At 48.4% G+C, this 19,242-nt stretch overlaps 1 protein-coding gene and 21 non-coding genes across 22 annotated transcripts; all 22 read right to left on the reverse strand.

Annotated features, from left to right (window-relative positions):
* Positions 1 to 21: 21 nt before the first annotated feature.
* On the reverse strand, positions 22 to 103 carry Trnal-uag (transfer RNA leucine (anticodon UAG)). The gene has a single exon. It is a non-coding gene; the product is annotated as a tRNA-Leu (tRNA).
* Positions 104 to 175: 72 nt separating this feature from the next.
* Positions 176 to 257, reverse strand: Trnal-uag (transfer RNA leucine (anticodon UAG)). Its single transcript has one exon. It is a non-coding gene; the product is annotated as a tRNA-Leu (tRNA).
* Positions 258 to 6,748: 6,491 nt separating this feature from the next.
* Positions 6,749 to 6,830, reverse strand: Trnal-uag (transfer RNA leucine (anticodon UAG)). The gene has a single exon. It is a non-coding gene; the product is annotated as a tRNA-Leu (tRNA).
* Positions 6,831 to 9,410: 2,580 nt separating this feature from the next.
* Positions 9,411 to 9,492, reverse strand: Trnal-uag (transfer RNA leucine (anticodon UAG)). Its single transcript has one exon. It is a non-coding gene; the product is annotated as a tRNA-Leu (tRNA).
* A 72-nt stretch (positions 9,493 to 9,564) lies between these two features.
* Positions 9,565 to 9,646, reverse strand: Trnal-aag (transfer RNA leucine (anticodon AAG)). Its single transcript has one exon. It is a non-coding gene; the product is annotated as a tRNA-Leu (tRNA).
* Positions 9,647 to 9,949: 303 nt separating this feature from the next.
* On the reverse strand, positions 9,950 to 10,031 carry Trnal-aag (transfer RNA leucine (anticodon AAG)). The gene has a single exon. It is a non-coding gene; the product is annotated as a tRNA-Leu (tRNA).
* Positions 10,032 to 10,335: 304 nt separating this feature from the next.
* Trnal-uag (transfer RNA leucine (anticodon UAG)) lies at positions 10,336 to 10,417 on the reverse strand. Its single transcript has one exon. It is a non-coding gene; the product is annotated as a tRNA-Leu (tRNA).
* A 304-nt stretch (positions 10,418 to 10,721) lies between these two features.
* On the reverse strand, positions 10,722 to 10,803 carry Trnal-uag (transfer RNA leucine (anticodon UAG)). The gene has a single exon. It is a non-coding gene; the product is annotated as a tRNA-Leu (tRNA).
* A 72-nt stretch (positions 10,804 to 10,875) lies between these two features.
* On the reverse strand, positions 10,876 to 10,957 carry Trnal-aag (transfer RNA leucine (anticodon AAG)). Its single transcript has one exon. It is a non-coding gene; the product is annotated as a tRNA-Leu (tRNA).
* A 305-nt stretch (positions 10,958 to 11,262) lies between these two features.
* Trnal-aag (transfer RNA leucine (anticodon AAG)) lies at positions 11,263 to 11,344 on the reverse strand. Its single transcript has one exon. It is a non-coding gene; the product is annotated as a tRNA-Leu (tRNA).
* A 303-nt stretch (positions 11,345 to 11,647) lies between these two features.
* Positions 11,648 to 11,729, reverse strand: Trnal-uag (transfer RNA leucine (anticodon UAG)). The gene has a single exon. It is a non-coding gene; the product is annotated as a tRNA-Leu (tRNA).
* A 72-nt stretch (positions 11,730 to 11,801) lies between these two features.
* Trnal-uag (transfer RNA leucine (anticodon UAG)) lies at positions 11,802 to 11,883 on the reverse strand. The gene has a single exon. It is a non-coding gene; the product is annotated as a tRNA-Leu (tRNA).
* Positions 11,884 to 11,955: 72 nt separating this feature from the next.
* Trnal-uag (transfer RNA leucine (anticodon UAG)) lies at positions 11,956 to 12,037 on the reverse strand. The gene has a single exon. It is a non-coding gene; the product is annotated as a tRNA-Leu (tRNA).
* Positions 12,038 to 12,109: 72 nt separating this feature from the next.
* Positions 12,110 to 12,191, reverse strand: Trnal-aag (transfer RNA leucine (anticodon AAG)). The gene has a single exon. It is a non-coding gene; the product is annotated as a tRNA-Leu (tRNA).
* Positions 12,192 to 12,263: 72 nt separating this feature from the next.
* On the reverse strand, positions 12,264 to 12,345 carry Trnal-aag (transfer RNA leucine (anticodon AAG)). Its single transcript has one exon. It is a non-coding gene; the product is annotated as a tRNA-Leu (tRNA).
* A 72-nt stretch (positions 12,346 to 12,417) lies between these two features.
* On the reverse strand, positions 12,418 to 12,499 carry Trnal-aag (transfer RNA leucine (anticodon AAG)). The gene has a single exon. It is a non-coding gene; the product is annotated as a tRNA-Leu (tRNA).
* A 72-nt stretch (positions 12,500 to 12,571) lies between these two features.
* On the reverse strand, positions 12,572 to 12,653 carry Trnal-aag (transfer RNA leucine (anticodon AAG)). Its single transcript has one exon. It is a non-coding gene; the product is annotated as a tRNA-Leu (tRNA).
* A 72-nt stretch (positions 12,654 to 12,725) lies between these two features.
* Trnal-aag (transfer RNA leucine (anticodon AAG)) lies at positions 12,726 to 12,807 on the reverse strand. Its single transcript has one exon. It is a non-coding gene; the product is annotated as a tRNA-Leu (tRNA).
* Positions 12,808 to 16,539: 3,732 nt separating this feature from the next.
* Positions 16,540 to 17,745, reverse strand: LOC119449200 (uncharacterized). Its single transcript, XM_037712381.2, has one exon. The coding sequence runs from the start codon at positions 17,713 to 17,715 to the stop codon at positions 16,540 to 16,542; it is 1,176 nt and encodes a 391-aa protein (XP_037568309.1). The 5' UTR covers positions 17,716 to 17,745.
* Positions 17,746 to 17,840: 95 nt separating this feature from the next.
* Positions 17,841 to 17,922, reverse strand: Trnal-aag (transfer RNA leucine (anticodon AAG)). Its single transcript has one exon. It is a non-coding gene; the product is annotated as a tRNA-Leu (tRNA).
* Positions 17,923 to 17,994: 72 nt separating this feature from the next.
* Positions 17,995 to 18,076, reverse strand: Trnal-aag (transfer RNA leucine (anticodon AAG)). The gene has a single exon. It is a non-coding gene; the product is annotated as a tRNA-Leu (tRNA).
* Positions 18,077 to 18,143: 67 nt separating this feature from the next.
* Positions 18,144 to 18,230, reverse strand: Trnal-uag (transfer RNA leucine (anticodon UAG)). The gene has a single exon. It is a non-coding gene; the product is annotated as a tRNA-Leu (tRNA).
* Positions 18,231 to 19,242: the final 1,012 nt, after the last annotated feature.

The following is a 19,242-nucleotide window of genomic DNA, read 5'->3' on the forward strand; positions in this document are numbered from 1 at the left end:
ACGTAAAAAAGTAACACAATATGGCAGCGGTGGGATTCGAACCCACGCCTCCGAGGAGACTGGTGCCTAAAACCAGCGCCTTAGACCGCTCGGCCACGCTACCACTGTTCTCCTGCCGAGTGACGGTCGCGTGCGCTTTTTGCCTAAGAACGCACGTAAAAAAAGCAACACAATATGGCAGCGATGGGATTCGAACCCACGCCTCCGAGGAGACTGGTGCCTAAAACCAGCGCCTTAGACCGCTCGGCCACGCTACCTTTTTTTTTTTTCTTTATTGCCTTGCAATTGAAGTGCCATGCTGAATACATTGTTAAAAAAGAGAGTCAGCTTAGCTTATGCTGACTCGGTTGCATTAAAATCGTTTCAACTTTCACCAACTCATCGAACAGTGGCAACCAGTCCGGTGGTTCTTTGTGCGCTTTGTAGACTTTACGCATGTAGGCGACACTTTCGATAAAGTTTTCTCGAACAGAATGGACATCCACATCAGCATGGCGTACATACATTCTTGTGCATCATATACTATGGAGGCTTATTAGCATAATAAGGTCATATGGAACATTATTAGTTTCTGTGTCTAAGTACCTGATACCACGTGGAGTTATTGGTAATTCTTTCTTTAAGGTTTGTTGTAAAATGTCCCAATGAAAAAATGGGTCCCAACAATCAATGAAGACATGGTCGACAGTCTCTGGTTTCTTACACAGTAAGCAATTGGTAGTCTAAGGCACAAATAAACCCTTGTCTGCCAGCCAAGTCTTCACGGGCCGGGTATTTGTGTGGAGTTTAAAGAAGAATGACTTAACTGATGGTTTCACAGGCATTCTTTTGACTCTTTTTAGAACATCATCTCCTGAGCCTCCAGAGTATGCTATCCTGTACAATGGAACTGGCATTAATAAGTCTAACATATCGTGATACAGTTTCTTTCTTTTAACTGAACTTAAGTATTCTAGCGAGAAACGAACACTCAGCATACGGAAGGATGACACTACTTCCCGAAGGAAGCCTTTCACTGGACGGGATTCAGCATACGAACACGAAACAAGAAAGTCAGGTAAAAGATCACTTAATCGCACTTGTATCATGGTGCGCAAAAAAGGATCACTCTGGTTTCGCAAGAACATAAACCGCGATACGATCTGTCGTACAAATAGATGTGACAGTCCGAGACCACCACTGCGAACCGATCTAAACAGATTAGTGCGGCTGCCGCGTTCCCAAGTTGAGTTCCAAATGAACACGGCAAACACTCTATGCAGCTTCTGTACATTCACTCTCGACATGAATAGCGCTTGTAATATGTACCAAATTTTAGCAACCAGGAAAATGTTACACACGGTGGAGCGCGCGAACATTGATAGGTTACGTCCTTGCCACGCAAGCGCTTTTTCCTTCAACATCTGTGTTTCTTGTTCCCAGAACGTAGTACTGTCGTTATAATGTTCGAGTGGCACCCCTAGATATTTTGCAGGCATGGTCACCCACTGGATGTTTGCGAGAGTGCATGGTGGGCTTTTCCATGCGCCGTGCCAAAACCCGATGCACTTGTCCCAGTTAATAGCACTTCCTGTTTTTTCGCAATAAGACTTCGCTACAGTTACCACTTCGCTGATACTGTCATAGTCATCACAAAACACTGCTAGATCGTCTGCGTAAGATAGTACTTTCACCTCGCTTTGCTGTAATTTGAAACCTCGTATTTTATCGTTTTCTCTAACGGCTAGGCAATAGGGTTCCAGGTATATCGCGAATAGCAATGACGAGATTGGACACCCTTGTTTCAGAGACGAACAGACATTGACACTTCTTGTGAGAGACTTGTTGATAATCAACCGTGTGCTGCATTCTTTGTAGACCATTTTTAAGCCATCTATAATCATGGATCCTAGGTTCGTGTATTCTAAAATCTCGAAGAGAATATCATGAGACACACGGTCGAATGCCTTCTGCAGGTTTAGCTGCAACATTGCAACTCGACCCTCTAAAGCATCGACGCATTCTAGAACGCTCCTAGCGATGTGTACGTTGGTGGTTATTGTGCGCGCTTTAATCCCACACGTTTGGTGGGCTCCAACTAAATGTTTAATTACGCTCTGTAACCTTCTTGCTAATATTTTCATAAATATTTTATAGTCAGTGTTCGCGAGGCTAATGGGACGGTACGATGCAACGTACAAGCGCTTTACTGGATCATCAGATTTGGGGATCAGGACCATCTGAGTTGTTCGGAAAGACGGGTGTATACGGTTGTTTTCATATGACAGCACTAAAAATTGCTTCATAATCGGAGCTATTTCTGCCTTAAATGCTTTGTAGAAGGCAGCGCTTAAGCCGTCCTGCCCAGGCCCCTATCCTGAGCCTAGTTCTTCTATAGCTGCTTCAACTTCACTCACACTTATAGGGGCTTCGAGGTCTTTTTTAACACTTTCTTCCAACTGTGGCATTAAGTGCAAGAACTGGCCTATGAAACCACCCAGATCAGTTTTTCTTTTGCTAAACAGGTCATCATAATGTTCAACAAATGCTTGTTCAATGATCGTGATGTCACTCGTGACTCCATCTTTGTAGCATATCTGATTGATATCACTGCGGCGAGCGTAAGCTTTCTCGTCGCTAAGCGTGCGTTTATTCGGTGTTTCCCCTTGCCACAGTTTTTCTGCACGGGATCTTATCATGGCTCCGCGATACTTTTCTGTGTCGATTGTTTCTAACTGGCTTTTTACTTGCTTTATTTCCTTCATGACATGGCCAGGTTCTGTGCTTTCTACTTTAAGTAGGAAATCGAGTTTGCTCCTTAGGGCCTTTTCCTTCTGTTTTTCTTCTTGTTTCAGCTTAGTAGCTCTTTCTATAGCACCTAGCTTGACTTCATTTTTAAAATCTTCCCACATGCCTACTACATATTTCTGATCGGCTGCAATCAATCGTCGAAGTTTTTCCTTAACATCATTTACGAAACTGTCATCATTGAGTAATTTATCGTTAAATTTCCACAAGTCCCACGAGAAATTTGTTTTTCGTTCTTTTGTTCCTATTGTGAAGGCAACCAAACTGTGGTCGCTAAAAGAGACTTGCTTGTTCACGTACGCTTTACATAACGGTACTAGTTCCAGTGATACATACGCTCTATCCAACCTAGCGTGACTTAGTCCTTGAAAATGTGTAAACCGCGGAACACTGTAATCGTACAACACATAGCCGACGTCTTCCAGGTTGTATTCGCTGACAAGTTTGCTCAATATCATTGCACTATGGTCATTCACAGGCAAATTTTTCACACGGTCCTCTGGAAAACGCGCACAGTTGAAATCACCTAGTAAAACCAGAAGCCTATCGGTTTTTAAATAAACCTCAACTCGCTCAAAAAAGGACTCCCTCTCGTGCTGTCTATTAGGTGCGTAAATACAAAACTCGCCAGGAAATTTCACTGAGCACAAAATCGACAACAATCAGGCGTCCTGTTTCACACACTGTCATTGCTTCCACAGATGCGTTTAAGCTGTTGCGCAAAAAAATAGCACAGCCCCCCGATGTGCCGCCCGCATGACAAACGCATACACTGTAACGCGGAACGAAAGGTTGCACCATGCGATCCGTTTGCTCTTGACTCGATATCTTGGTCTCCTGTACTGCAATAGGTGACCCGTAAAATAGCGAGGGATTGTGGGCATGCGCCGTCTGCTAGCTGCTTCCGGTTCGAGTCAGCGCAGCCGCCGCCACCACTTCGCCGTTGAATTCTAATTGATGCGCTTGCAGTCCGTTCTTCTTTCTGGGGTTTTATGGGCCAAAACCAGTTCTCATTATGTGGCACGCCGTAGTGGAGGGCTCCGGATTAATTTTGACCACCTATGGTTCTTTAACATGCAATAGAACGCAAGCACACGGGCGTTTTCGCATTTCGGTTCCATCGAAATGCGGGCCCCGCGGCTGGGAGTCGATCCCGCGAGCTCGTGCTCAGCAGCGCAACGCCTTAGCTGATTAGCTGACTGAGTCACTTGCGCTTGCAGTCCGGCTTTGTCCCACTCGAAGATTACCCGATTGTAGCTGCCTAGCAAAACCATCGTCGGCTGTTCAGCCGTTGGCTGCTCAAATTCAAGCGTTAAAGGTGAACGCATGTAAATACTGCCTTGCAGCAACCCTTGCTGAGTCAGCTGTGCACAAGCATCAGAGGAAAGGCTGCCACTTCCAAAACAGTAACAAGGCAGAGACTATCCGTGAACAAAAAGAAAATGAACGTACAGTGCCACTTATCAGGCGTCGATTAGCTGTGTAGGGGCCAACACGGAATGATTCCCCAAGATATTTCTTTCTCTAACATTGACTCAGGCAACCAGAACTATGTCAGTACTCGCATGCACATATAAAGGTATTAGGAAACGAGGTTTTACGGCGCGAAATTAAGCGGAACACAGTGAGATGCATAATATTCGTAACCAACTAGCCCTCCTTAGCTCCTTCAGCACAGATAGAGATAATGCGCAGCCGTAATATGACGGCGATAAGGCAATTGTTGACAAAAAAAAAGCGAGAACGTCTAACTACATACCACTTCAAATGAACCTAGAGTTTCGACCGAGAAATGCCGTTGACAGCGCGCAAAGTTATTTTCGGCGCTAGCTGCACCGTTACACCGACGATATCGGTTTCTAGCTACGATCACATAAACAGCATGCACCGCTGTAGCCATCGCCTCAGCACCCGATTTTCTAAGTAATGCTTCTATACGCTTGATAAATTATCGGATAACGATAACTTTTTCACCTGTCTGACTGACCCGCAGGCAGATCAGTCAGTGACGGTACGTGCGTCCAAGCAACGGCAAATGTCGTAGAGCTAAACCTGGTAGAAACAAAAAAGGCCGCCGAAACAAAAACCAGAGTTCCTTTGTGAATAAAAGCGTATCCATGCCTTTGTTGGCTCGTCATAGTCACGCCCAGAGCGAACTGAAACCTAGAAATCAGCTGCATGAATGGTACGACAGTGGTGGTCGACAAAGCGGACGGAAAGCTTCGCACAACTGACAGTTGAAACCGCGTAGAAAACACGTGCGCCGGGCATGCCGCCGATGCCGCCACGTCGTCCGTCGAACCGGAAGCTGCTAGCAGACGGCGCGCCCCACAATTCCCTGCGATTGCTCGTTTTACGGGTCACCTATCATATCGAGATCATTTTCCAGAAAAATACGACTCAGTTGGTATTGCCGTCGCCTTGCGCTTAGTCCTCGGACGTTAAGCGTGGCAACACGGATCGCTGTGTTAAGTTTAGCTGCCATTATGATCAAGAACAAACGGGTCGCATAGCGCTTACCTTGATCGACCCATTCACTATGTAGCACGTGGCTCCGCCGGTCAAGCTGGTGGTATCACACGTAGAAGCCGTAGGAAGGTTGCAAGACCCAATCGAAGCCGCTACGGGAGCGGCCCCGTCTCGGGTCTCCGCTCAACTTGGACGTTGGGCCTCGGCTTGAATGACGTACGTCGCAGCTGAGCCGCCTTTGTGGGTGGCTCGCTGCATGTCATCGCTCCAGAGGTCCCAGATGCGCCGAGCGTTTCCTCGTGAGCCCGCTTCGCAGGCGTGTTAGTGGCTCCTGCCATGTCGACGTCGGTCTGGCAGGCGTTGCAGACGTTTCGGCACATGTAGTGGCAGGCGACGGCTTCGGGGCGTCCCTCTGTTTTGTCGCGACGCTCTCGTTTTCAGTCACGGCGTTTTCATTCTTTTCCGGAGAAACATCCTCGACGTCAGTTTTCTTGTCTAGACCCAAGTTTTTAAAGTGAAGAGGCAGCTTTTCCGTGACTGCATTGCCAGCCTTATCGCTTGTAGCAGGTGAAATGTCTTCAACTTCAACCTCGTCCATGAGGTGTTCAGCAACTTCGTCGGCTCTGCTCGTTGGTCCTGCAACGACAGCGTACGTCTTGACGCACTGAGAACGATCATGGCCGAAGCGTCGGCAGACCTTGCAGCGTGGAACACGACAGTCCCGGCGAATATGACTGGTTGTATGGCACCGCATGCAAAGGGGGGCGCGGCCGGGAATGACGGCAAGGACGAGCTCCCCTGCTATACGTAGCTGGTGCGGAATATCGTCGACTGTAATTCCGGCTTTCAGCTGCAGCGTCACCGACCTCGTCGGTGAGCCCTTGTCCAATATGCCTTGAACACGCCACCGTTCTTTCGCTGCGTCTGTCACCTTTCCGTATGGGGCAAGAGCTTGTCGTATGTCTTCGTCTGACACACTTGGCAGCAACCAGTGTAGCTTCATGCGGACACCTTCGTTGTTGGGGTCAACGACAATGCAGCGTCGTTCTTTGACGATGATGGTCCCTGCATCAAGCAGTTTCTTAGTAGCTTCCGCCGTCTTCATCATGACCGCCCAGACGTGGTTCATCTGGTACGCCCCCAAAGCAAGTACATCGGGAAGCAGTTCCAGACGAGCCAGAGCGTCACGGAAATCCTCAACTTTGTACGGTCTTCCACGGACGTCCGCGTGTAGGAAAACAGTATTAAGGACGATTCGTCCGGTAGGCAAGTGCGGCAAAATTACCTGATAGTCGTCGTCGTCAAAAACAGCATTCCTGTTACCGCGGCCGTTCACGGCCGCCAACACCGCTCCCTCGGAGCACATGATAACACGTCCGTTCACTACGGTGCCCGGAAGTGGAATGCTCGGCCACGCTACCACTGTTCTCCTGCCGAGTGACGGTCGCGTGCGCCTTTTGCCGAAGAACGCACGTAAAAAAAGCAACACAAAAGGCAGCGGTGGGATTCGAACCCACGCCTCCGATGAGACTGGTGCCTAAAAGCAGCGCCTTAGACCGCTCGGCCACGCTACCACTTTTTTTTTTTCTTTATTGCCAGTCCTCGACATAGAACAACACAAATTGCAATGAAAACTATACAAAAACAGCAATATATACATTTGTTGCGGTCCGCTACTGCGGCATGACGTTGTCTATTAAAATTCCTTGAGTTCTGTCAGGGGTTCAACCCTGGACAGCCACTCGGGAACAGGTTGTTGTGATTTCTGTACTTCTATGTACCTCTGCATACATTCACGGAAGTATACACGCGCCGGTCGGGCATCAAGGTCACAGTGGTACCCCGCCATTCTCGAGCGCCATAGACAGTGGAGGCCCATGAGCATGATCAGGTCGTACGGGAATCCTTCGTCGTCATTTACAGGCAAAAACCTGATTCCCTGGGGATCTATCGGTAACTCCTTTTTTAAGGTTCTTTGCAACACGTCCCAGAAATAGACCCCCTCCCAACAGTGGATGAAGACATGATCTATGTTTTCCGGTTTTCTACAAATAAGGCAGTTGGTTACCTTTGGCAAATAGAACTTATGTTTTTCCAGAAATGTTTTAACGTGTAAAGTACCGGTATGCAATTTAAAGAAGAACGATTTGGTGCCTGGTTGCACTGGCATCTTTCTCACCCTTTTCAGAACGTCTAGGCCTGGGCCTCCACTGTACACGGCTCTGTACATGGGTACAAGCAAAACACTTTCACACAAATCTCGATATAACTTTTTCCGTTTTACAGTCCACAAATATGCATTTGAAAAACGAGCACGCAGAAAAGAAAGACTATCAACTATTTCCCGGAAGAAACCACGAACTGGACCTGTCATTGTTTCGGTACCAACAACAAACTCGGGAAGGGCTCGTGATAGTCTCATTTGGATAACGGTGCGCAGAAAAGGGTCAGTCGTATCGCGAAAGAAAAAGAACCTGTTCACGAGTTGACGCAAGAAGAGGTGCGCCAACCCAAGACCGCCATCCTTAACACGCCGGAATAGATTATCTCGGCTGCATCGCTCCCAGCTTGATGCCCACACGAAAACAGCGAACACGCGGTGCAGTTTCTGCACATTAATCCGAGAACACTGTAGGACCTGCATTACTTACCAGATCTTTGTGACAAGAAACATGTTGCGCGCTGTAGCTCTCGCAAATATTGACAAGTAGCCCGCGTTCCATTTGTCCACTGTTTCTTTTATTTCCTTTGTCCGCTCCTTCCAGTATTCGCTACTGTCCTTGTAGGCATCAAGGGGTGCGCCAAGGTACTTAACTGGTGTCGTAACCCAGCTTACGTTCGAAAAGTGGTCTGGGGTAGACGCCCACCTTCCATGCCAAAAACCCAAACATTTCTGCCAGTTCACAAAGCTATTAGTGACTTCACCAAACCTTCTGACGATACTAACAGTATTCAACACACTCTGCGTATCTTTGCAGCATACAGCCACATCGTCAGCATAAGCCAATAACTTGACCTCTGCTGCTTGCAGTTGAAATCCGTTAATGTGATTATTTTGGATTATAGCCTGACACAAAGTTTCTAGGTAAACACAAAACAAGAGTGGGCTGAGTGGACAACCCTGGCGAACGGAGCGCTTCACATTAATGGGGGCCCCCAATGTCTGATTAATTATATGTCTCGTACAGCAGCTCCGGTACGCCATGGTCACCCCCTCAGTGATTATGCGGCCAAAATTGACATGTTTCAGGATGGTAAGCAAGATCTCATGCCAAACGCAATCAAACGCTTTCTCCAAGTCCAGCTGGAGGATCGCCACTGCATCGTACATGGCGTCACAACACCCTAGCACGCACTTTATCTTATGAATGTTGGTCAAAATCGTTCTTCCGCGAATGCCGCACGTCTGGTGCGGGCCGACTATATCCTTGATAACTGACTGAACCCGACGTGCCAGTACCTTCATCAATATTTTGTAGTCGCAGTTAGTCAGCGCTATGGGTCTGTAAGAGGAAAGTTGCTTGAGCTTTTCGGTCTCTTCTGTTTTCGGAATTAGTACTGTATGGGACTGGCCAAAGGATGGTGGAAGCATTTTCAGTTCATATGCTTCATTGAAAACTGCGGTTAGACTAGGAGCTAGGTGGTCCTTGAAAGTTTTGTACCAAACTGCACAAAGACCGTCCGGTCCTGGTGACTTGCCAGGGTTCAGGTCTTCGATAGCTTCCATCACTTCGTTTTCTGTTATTGGTTGTTCTAACGTATCTTTTACTTCGCTCGACAATTGCGGTATTCGCTCCAAAAATAGGCGTTTGACTTCCTTGCATATTGACGGGCCTGAATGCGAAAAGCTTTCTGTTCTGCCGAGTGACGGTCGCGTGTGCTTTTTGCCGAAGAACGCACGTAAAAAAACCAACACAATATGGCAGCGGTGGGATTCGAACCCACGCCTCCGAGGAGACTGGTGCCTAAAACCAGCGCCTTAGACCGCTCGGCCTTTTTTTTTTTTTCTTTATTGCCGTCGTCGACGTACAAAATCAAATGTTACAAATGATAAAACGTGTAGACCGCTCGGCCACGCTAACACTGTTCTCCTGCCGAGTGACGGTCGCGTGTGCTTTTTGCCGAAGAACGCACGTAAAAAAAGCAACACAATATGGCAGCGGTGGGATTCGAACCTACGCCTCCGAGGAGACTGGTGCCTAAAACCAGCGCCTTAGACCGCTCGGCCACGCTACCACTGTTCTCCTGCCGAGTGACGGTCGCGTGTGCTTTTTGCCGAAGAACGCACGTAAAAAAAGCAACGCAATATGGCAGCGGTGGGATTCGAACCCACGTCTCCGAGGAGACTGGTGCCTTAAACCAGCGCCTTAGACCGCTCGGCCTCGCTACCACTGTTCTCCTGCCGAGTGACGGTCGCGTGTGCTTTTTGCCGAAGAACGCACGTAAAAAAAGCAACACAATATGGCAGCGGTGGGATTCGAACCTACGCCTCCGAGGAGACTGGTGCCTAAAACCAGCGCCTTAGACCGCTCGGCCTTTTTTTTTTCTTTATTGCCGTCGTCGACGTACAAAATCAAATGTTACAAATGATAAAACGTGTAGACCGCTCGGCCACGCTACCACTGTTCTCCTGCCGAGTGACGGTCGCGTGTGCTTTTTGCCGAAGAACGCACGTAAAAAAAGTGACACAATATGGCAGCGGTGGGATTCGAACCCACGTCTCCGAGGAGACTGGTGCCTTAAACCAGCGCCTTAGACCGCTCGGCCTCGCTACCACTGTTCTCCTGCCGAGTGACGGTCGCGTGTGCTTTTTGCCGAAGAACGCACGTAAAAAAAGCAACACAATATGGCAGCGGTGGGATTCGAACCTACGCCTCCGAGGAGACTGGTGCCTAAAACCAGCGCCTTAGACCGCTCGGCCTTTTTTTTTTTCTTTATTGCCGTCGTCGACGTACAAAATCAAATGTTACAAATGATAAAACGTGTAGACCGCTCGGCCACGCTAACACTGTTCTCCTGCCGAGTGACGGTCGCGTGTGCTTTTTGCCGAAGAACGCACGTAAAAAAAGCAACACAATATGGCAGCGGTGGGATTCGAACCTACGCCTCCGAGGAGACTGGTGCCTAAAACCAGCGCCTTAGACCGCTCGGCCTCGCTACCACTGTTCTCCTGCCGAGTGACGGTCGCGTGTGCTTTTTGCCGAAGAACGCACGTAAAAAAAGCAACACAATATGGCAGCGGTGGGATTCGAACCCACGCCTCCGAGGAGACTGGTGCCTAAAACCAGCGCCTTAGACCGCTCGGCCTTTTTTTTTTTCTTTATTGCCGTCGTCGACGTACAAAATCAAATGTTACAAATGATAAAACGTGTAGACCGCTCGGCCACGCTAACACTGTTCTCCTGCCGAGTGACGGTCGCGTGTGCTTTTTGCCGAAGAACGCACGTAAAAAAAGCAACACAATATGGCAGCGGTGGGATTCGAACCTACGCCTCCGAGGAGACTGGTGCCTAAAACCAGCGCCTTAGACCGCTCGGCCTCGCTACCACTGTTCTCCTGCCGAGTGACGGTCGCGTGTGCTTTTTGCCGAAGAACGCACGTAAAAAAAGCAACACAATATGGCAGCGGTGGGATTCGAACCCACGTCTCCGAGGAGACTGGTGCCTTAAACCAGCGCCTTAGACCGCTCGGCCTCGCTACCACTGTTCTCCTGCCGAGTGACGGTCGCGTGTGCTTTTTGCCGAAGAACGCACGTAAAAAAAGCAACACAATATGGCAGCGGTGGGATTCGAACCTACGCCTCCGAGGAGACTGGTGCCTAAAACCAGCGCCTTAGACCGCTCGGCCTTTTTTTTTTTTCTTTATTGCCGTCGTCGACGTACAAAATCAAATGTTACAAATGATAAAACGTGTAGACCGCTCGGCCACGCTACCACTGTTCCCCTGCCGAGTGACGGTCGCGTGCGCCTTTTGCCGAAGAACACACGTAAAAAAAGTGACACAATATGGCAGCGGTGGGATTCGAACCCACGTCTCCGAGGAGACTGGTGCCTTAAACCAGCGCCTTAGACCGCTCGGCCTCGCTACCACTGTTCTCCTGCCGAGTGACGGTCGCGTGTGCTTTTTGCCGAAGAACGCACGTAAAAAAAGCAACACAATATGGCAGCGGTGGGATTCGAACCCACGCCTCCGAGGAGACTGGTGCCTAAAACCAGCGCCTTAGACCGCTCGGCCTTTTTTTTTTCTTTATTGCCGTCGTCGACGTACAAAATCAAATGTTACAAATGATAAAACGTGTAGACCGCTCGGCCACGCTAACACTGTTCTCCTGCCGAGTGACGGTCGCGTGTGCTTTTTGCCGAAGAACGCACGTAAAAAAAGCAACACAATATGGCAGCGGTGGGATTCGAACCTACGCCTCCGAGGAGACTGGTGCCTAAAACCAGCGCCTTAGACCGCTCGGCCACGCTACCACTGTTCTCCTGCCGAGTGACGGTCGCGTGTGCTTTTTGCCGAAGAACGCACGTAAAAAAAGCAACGCAATATGGCAGCGGTGGGATTCGAACCCACGCCTCCGAGGAGACTGGTGCCTAAAACCAGCGCCTTAGACCGCTCGGCCACGCTACCACTGTTCTCCTGCCGAGTGACGGTCGCGTGTGCTTTTTGCCGAAGAACGCACGTAAAAAAAGCAACGCAATATGGCAGCGGTGGGATTCGAACCCACGCCTCCGAGGAGACTGGTGCCTAAAACCAGCGCCTTAGACCGCTCGGCCACGCTACCACTGTTATCCTGCCGAGTGACGGTCGCGTGCGCCTTTTGCCGAAGAACGCACGTAAAAAAAGTGACACAATATGGCAGCGGTGGGATTCGAACCCACGCCTCCGAGGAGACTGGTGCCTTAAACCAGCGCCTTAGACCGCTCGGCCTCGCTACCACTGTTATCCTGCCGAGTGACGGTCGCGTGCGCCTTTTGCCGAAGAACGCACGTAAAAAAAGTGACACAATATGGCAGCGGTGGGATTCGAACCCACGCCTCCGAGGAGACTGGTGCCTTAAACCAGCGCCTTAGACCGCTCGGCCACGCTACCACTGTTATCCTGCCGAGTGACGGTCGCGTGCGCCTTTTGCCGAAGAACGCACGTAAAAAAAGTGACACAATATGGCAGCGGTGGGATTCGAACCCACGCCTCCGAGGAGACTGGTGCCTTAAACCAGCGCCTTAGACCGCTCGGCCACGCTACCACTGTTATCCTGCCGAGTGACGGTCGCGTGCGCCTTTTGCCGAAGAACGCACGTAAAAAAAGTGACACAATATGGCAGCGGTGGGATTCGAACCCACGTCTCCGAGGAGACTGGTGCCTTAAACCAGCGCCTTAGACCGCTCGGCCTCGCTACCACTGTTATCCTGCCGAGTGACGGTCGCGTGCGCCTTTTGCCGAAGAACGCACGTAAAAAAAGTGACACAATATGGCAGCGGTGGGATTCGAACCCACGCCTCCGAGGAGACTGGTGCCTTAAACCAGCGCCTTAGACCGCTCGGCCTCGCTACCTTTTTTTTTTTTCCTTTATTGCCGGTCTGTCACAGATACAAAGCATTCACCTTACTTTGGAGAGAAAAAACAGTGTTATAATGAGCATTACGTGTCTTTGTGTTAGTGCATGTATTAAAAACGCTTTAAGGTTACCAGTGCATCTAACACAGGTAACCAGTCTGGTGGCTCAACCTGCAATTTATACACATCTCTTATTTGAGAGACACTTTCAATAAAATACTGTCTGGCTGGTTTGGCGTCCACATCAGCATTTCGTATGGCCATTCGTGTTTTCCAAATGCTGTGTAGGCTCAGAGTCATGATCATGTCATAGGGCACGCCATTTTCATTTTCAACCGGGAGAAAGCGGATACCGTAGGGTGATATAGGGAGTTCTTTTTTCAGTGTCCTCTGCAAGACATCCCAGTGGAATATTGCATCCCAGCAATCTAAGAAAATGTGTTCGATTGTCTCAGGCTTTGAGCAGATGAGACAGTTAACTGACCATGGTACAAACAGTCCTTTCTCTTTCAACCATGGTTTTACTGGAAGAGTGTTGGTGTGAAGTTGAAAGAAAAACGTTTTAACTGAGGATCGGACTGTCATTCTTTTAACACGTTTCAACACGTCACGTTCGGAGCCCACACAGTACATGGCACGATAAAGAGGCACTGGTAACATAATGTCAATAACATCTTTGTATAAACGCTTTTTTGACACATTACTTAGATACGCCATTGAAAATCTAACTTTTAGCATTCTAAATGACATAACAACCTCACGAAGAAAGCCGCGAACACATCTTTCTTTTCTGGTACTCGATACAATAAATTCAGGAATTACGTCACTCAATCGTAATTGCAAAATTGTTCGCAGAAATCCGTTCTTTTGGTCGCGTAAAAAAATAAACCTTGATACAACTTGCTTGAGAAATAAATGCACTAAACTTAGTCCTCCGCTACGGACTGATCGAAATAAATTTGTTCTACTTGTTCTTTCCCATGTTGAACGCCACACGAACACTGCGAAGACTCTGTGTAACTTTTGCACGTTGGCACGAGACATACATAGCACTTGAAGAACATACCACACTTTTGCGACTAAAAACACGTTGCAAACTGTAGCGCGCGCGAAAACGGAGAAATCGCGCCCACCCCATTTATCAGTTTGTTCTTTAACACGTTTGGTTTCTTCGTTCCAGTATTGGGTGGTATCGCGGTAGTGTTCTAAGGGCACTCCGAGATATTTGACTGGTGTCACAGTCCATTTCATGTTAGCGAAGTAATCTGGAGTGTTGTCCCACGGTCCGTGCCAGAAGCCCAAACATTTTTCCCAATTGATTACGCTGCCCGTGAGCGAGCAAAATAACTCTGCTTCTTTAACGCTTTCCTTAACGCTTTCCTTGTCGTCACAGAAGACTGCTATGTCGTCAGCATAACACAGTACTTTCACTTCGCTTGTGAGCAATCTGAAGCCGTATATTTTATCATTGTTGAGAATCTTTAAGCAGAAAGGTTCGAGAAAAATTGCGAACAATAATGATGATAATGGGCACCCTTGCCTGATACTACACTGAACGCTGAAGCTTTCGCTAACAGTTTTGTTCACAATTATGCTAGCTGAACTGTGAGTGTAACACATTTGCACACCAGTAGTAATCACAGACCCAACATTAATATACTCCAAAAGACTAAATAGAATTTCATGGGATACGCGATCGAAAGCTTTTTCTAGGTCAAGTTGTAACATAGCCACCCGTTCTGAAAAATCGTCGCAGTATTCAAGTATACTTCTGGTAACATGAATGTTGGTAAATATCGAGCGTCCTCTGATTCCACAAGTTTGGTGAGGTCCTACCAAAACTGTGATCACGGTTTGTAATCTTTTTGCTAGTACTTTCATATATATTTTGTAATCAACGTTGCTTAAACTTATAGGTCGATAGGACGAGACCGATAAGAGCTTGACCGGGTCATCTGTTTTTGGGATTAATACAATGTGAGAGCACTTGAAAGATGGGGGCACTACATTTTCTTTATATGCTTCGGTTATTACACAATGCAGGGCTTTTGCCAGATCTTCTTTAAAAGCTTTGTAAAAAGAACTGCTTAAACCATCCGGGCCTGGAGATTTCCCTACAGTTAATTCATCAATTGCTTCTTCAATTTCACGCGCGGTAATATCTGCTTCAAGACGCGTCTTCACATCATCGTCTAATCTTGGCATTAAGTGAAGGTACTCATTTTCAAAGCCGGTTGCAATTTTCATTTTATGACCTAACAGATTTCTAAAGTACTCTACAAAAGCAAGTTCAATTATCCGTTTGTCATTTGTTATGGCACCCTCATACTGTATTTCTTTTATTTCATTTTTAACGGCATAACTTTTTTCGTCCGTTAACGAGCGTTTGGTCGGCCTTTCTCCCAACCACAATTTTTCGCTACGAGCGCGAACAATGGCCCCTTTATACCTCTCGACATCTATAGCCTCCAGTTTGTCTTTTATTCCTTTAATTTCATTATTCAATGCCCCTGATTGTAGGCTTTCTGCGTTCAGCAAGTAGTCCAATTGACTACGGAGTACATTTTCCTTGTTTCTTTCACTGCGTCGCATTGCGCATGCTCCCTCGATTGCATTGATCTTTACTTCTTGTTTGAACAGCTCCCACTCAGCGATAAAGCTGTCCGTTTTAGACAGAAGTCTTTCTATACTTTCTTTTGCTTTGTTCATAAAGTTATCATTGTCCAGAAGCTTGTCATTAAACTTCCAAAGTGCCCAACTGAACGACGGCCCTTTGCGCTTGGCTCCTAAGGAAAACATAACCAAGCTGTGATCACTGAACGAAACATGTTTGACGTTGTAATCTTGGCATAACGGCACTATATTTGCAGATATGTATACTCTATCCAAGCGTGCATGGCTTGCACGTTGGAAATGAGTGAACTGTGGCCGTCTACCGCCAGCTAGAATATGACCGATATCTTCGAGAGAATGGTCCTGAACTATCGTGCTTAATTTCATGGCACTGTTGTCGCGTACTGGTTCGTTCCGTGCTCTATCGGCAGCAGAACACACACAGTTAAAATCACCCAGGAATAGAATTATCCTTTCGCTATTTAAAAAGGATGCAACGCTTTCAAAAAAATCGTAGCGCTCGGTTTCTCTGTTGGGCGCGTACAAACAAATGGCCCGCCACTTCAAAGCAGAGAACAAGAAATCACACACAACTAACCGTCCAGTTTTACACACAGTCACAGTCTCTACTACGATTCCAAGGGAGTTACGTAATAACAAGGCACATCCGCCGGACGACCCCACTGCATGACTAACACATACATAATAGCGTCGAGTAAATGGTTCTACCATGCGGTCTGTCTGAGCCTGGCTTTCGACTTTGGTTTCTTGAATCGCTACGATGTCGAGGTCATTCTCCAGTAAAAGACGGCTCACTTGATACTGTCGACGCCTTGAAGAAAGGCCTCGCACGTTTAGCGTGCCTATGCTAAGGGGCTCGTCAAGTCTTACTGCCATTTATAAGAGTGATCAAACAGGTCGCATGGCGCTCACCTCGTTCTGTGGGACACTGAAAATTCACTCGTAGCTGGTGTTTCTGCGGTTGCCACGGGCGAACACGCCATGAGTGCCTTAACAAGGCACTGGGGTTCAAGCCCCTCAGCTTGTCCTCCCTCACTTTTTGCATGCGTAGCGCCTGAACCAGGGGGTTGAGACAGGCTTCTCTGAAACAGGGGGCTACGAGCCCCCTGGAATGTGACGGTCCGGCGGTACGTTGGGTTTCGGCTTGAAGCTCGGGCGGCGCCCTTGGGACGCTTTAGTGGGTGGCTCGCCGGCACTGGGCTCGTTTGAGGCTCCATTCCCTGCTGCTGTTTCCTCACGTGTTCTTTTCCCTGCGCCGATCTTCGAATCCGTCATATCAACGTCTTCGGACTTTTCCAAACGGGTCGGCTGGCTCATATTTTTTTCCACTGAGCTGCTGGAAGCACTGGTTGTCGTCACAGGAGACGGTACAGGTTGTACAACCTGCTTGTCGTTATCCTGTTTCTCGTCTGCATTGGGCGACTGCAGCGAAGGGGGCGTTTCCTCCGACTCGGGTTCTCCGGTCTTGCTGGTGGCAACTTCCTCAGCTTCCAGTTCATCCATTTGTAGCTCCGCATTTTCGTCCCACGCAGAGCGCCCTGTGACCTTCGCGTAAGTCCTTACGCAGTCTTCCTCAGCGTGGCCAAAGCGTTTGCACAGTGCGCACCGAGGGACACGACATTCGCGTCGTATGTGACCGGTTCCTTTACACCGTAGGCAGAGTGGAGCTCTTCCGGCCACTACTACCAACGTCAGGTCTCCTGCTACTCGTAGTTGATGTGGAATGTCTTCCTTGGTATACCCTGCCTTGAGTTGAAGGCTGATAATGCGCGTTGTAGAGCCTTTGTCTGATAAACCTTCCGTTCGCCATCGCTCTCTTGCCACTTCGGTGACCTTACCGTAGGGTGCAAGCGCAGTCCGTATGTCTTCGTCGTCTACGTAATGAAGCACCCAATGGAGCTTTAGTCGAACGTCCTGGTTGTTCGGGTCCACAACGACGCAACGGCGGTCCTTCACGGAAACGTCGGTTGCAGAAAGCAGTCTCTTCTTTGCCTCCGTATTCTTGAGCGTGACCGCCCACACGTGGTTCATTTGGTATGCCCCTAACGCTTCAACGTCAGGGAGCATTGCCAAACGCCCAAGAGCATCTCGGATGTCTTCTACTCGGTAGGGTCTTCCTCGAACATCCGCATGAAAAAATACAGTGTTTAAAACAATACGACCAGTTGGAAGAGGAGGCAAAATGATTTCGTAATCCTGGTTGGCACTGGCAGCATTCCTGTTACCGCGGCTAAACATGGCCGCTGACACCGCCCCAGAGGAGCGAAACATTCCTCGACCGTTCACGGCGGTGGCCGGAAGTGGAATCGCTCGGCCTCGCTACCACTGTTATCCTGCCGAGTGACGGTCGCGTGCGCCTTTTGCCGAAGAACGCACGTAAAAAAAGTGACACAATATGGCAGCGGTGGGATTCGAACCCACGCCTCCGAGGAGACTGGTGCCTTAAACCAGCGCCTTAGACCGCTCGGCCACGCTACCACTGTTATCCTGCCGAGTGACGGTCGCGTGCGCCTTTTGCCGAAGAACGCACGTAAAAAAAGTGACACAATATGGCAGCGGTGGGATTCGAACCCACGTCTCCGAGGAGACTGGTGCCTTAAACCAGCGCCTTAGACCGCTCGGCCTCGCTACCACTGTTATCCTGCCGAGTGACGGTCGCGTGCGCCTTTTGCCGAAGAACGCACGTAAAAAAAGTGACACAATATGGCAGCGGTGGGATTCGAACCCACGCCTCCGAGGAGACTGGTGCCTAAAACCAGCGCCTTAGACCGCTCGGCCACGCTATTTTTTTTTTTTTTTTTTTTTTCTTTATTGCCTTTTGCAAGATACAGTCAGAATTTCGACACTTCACAATTGGTAAAAGTGCCCACCAGTCTTTGGTGTGCACGAGATTTTAAAACCGCCTAAGGTTCACAAGCTCGTTTAACACACTAATCCATTCTGGCTTTTCGTTTTGCGCATCGAACACTTCTTTTATGTAACAGACACTTTCAATAAAATATTCACGAGTACTTCGAACATTTATGTCAGCGTGTCTAACAGCCATTCGGGTGCGCCACAGGCTGTGCAACCCTAATAGCATAAACATGTCGTATGGCACTCCTCCTTCATTTTCCGTCGGGAGAAAACGGATGCCATAGGGTGTTATGGGCAAGTCTTTCTTTATAGTTCGCTGCATGACGTCCCAGTGGAAAACGGCGTCCCAGCAGTCTATGAATACGTGTTCAATTGTCTCTTCCTTGTGGCATAGTAAACAATCCACAGACCAGGGGATAAAAATACCTCTTTCCTGAAGCCACGGTTTTACAGGTAGTGTATTGGAATGCAGCTGAAAAAAGAAAGACTTTGCCGATGGCCTGACAGGCATACGTTTTACCCTTTTTAGGACGTTTCTTTCACTACCCACACTGAACATCGATCTATACAGCGGCACTGGCAATACCACGTCAATTAGATCTTTATAGAGACGTTTTTTGGGAACGTGGCTGAGGTACTCCATTGAGAAGCGCACCTTCAGAAACCGGAATGCCCATATCACTTCTTTCAAATATCCACTCATAGGGCCACTGTTAACACTGCTAGATACAATGAATTCAGGAAGGGCCGTACCTAGTCTCAGTTGCATCACTCCAACCAGGAAAGGGTCTTTTTGGTCTCTTAAAAAGGCAAAACGACACACTATCTGCTTCAAGAACAGATGCGCCAGTCCAAGCCCCCCTGTTTTGACAGATCGAAATAGGTTTGTTCGACTCGTTCGCTCCCAATTGGATCCCCATACGTACACTGCCAGCACCCGAT

This window comes from Dermacentor silvarum, chromosome 4 (genome assembly GCF_013339745.2).
Source record: "Dermacentor silvarum isolate Dsil-2018 chromosome 4, BIME_Dsil_1.4, whole genome shotgun sequence".
Taxonomy (NCBI): domain Eukaryota; kingdom Metazoa; phylum Arthropoda; class Arachnida; order Ixodida; family Ixodidae; genus Dermacentor; species Dermacentor silvarum.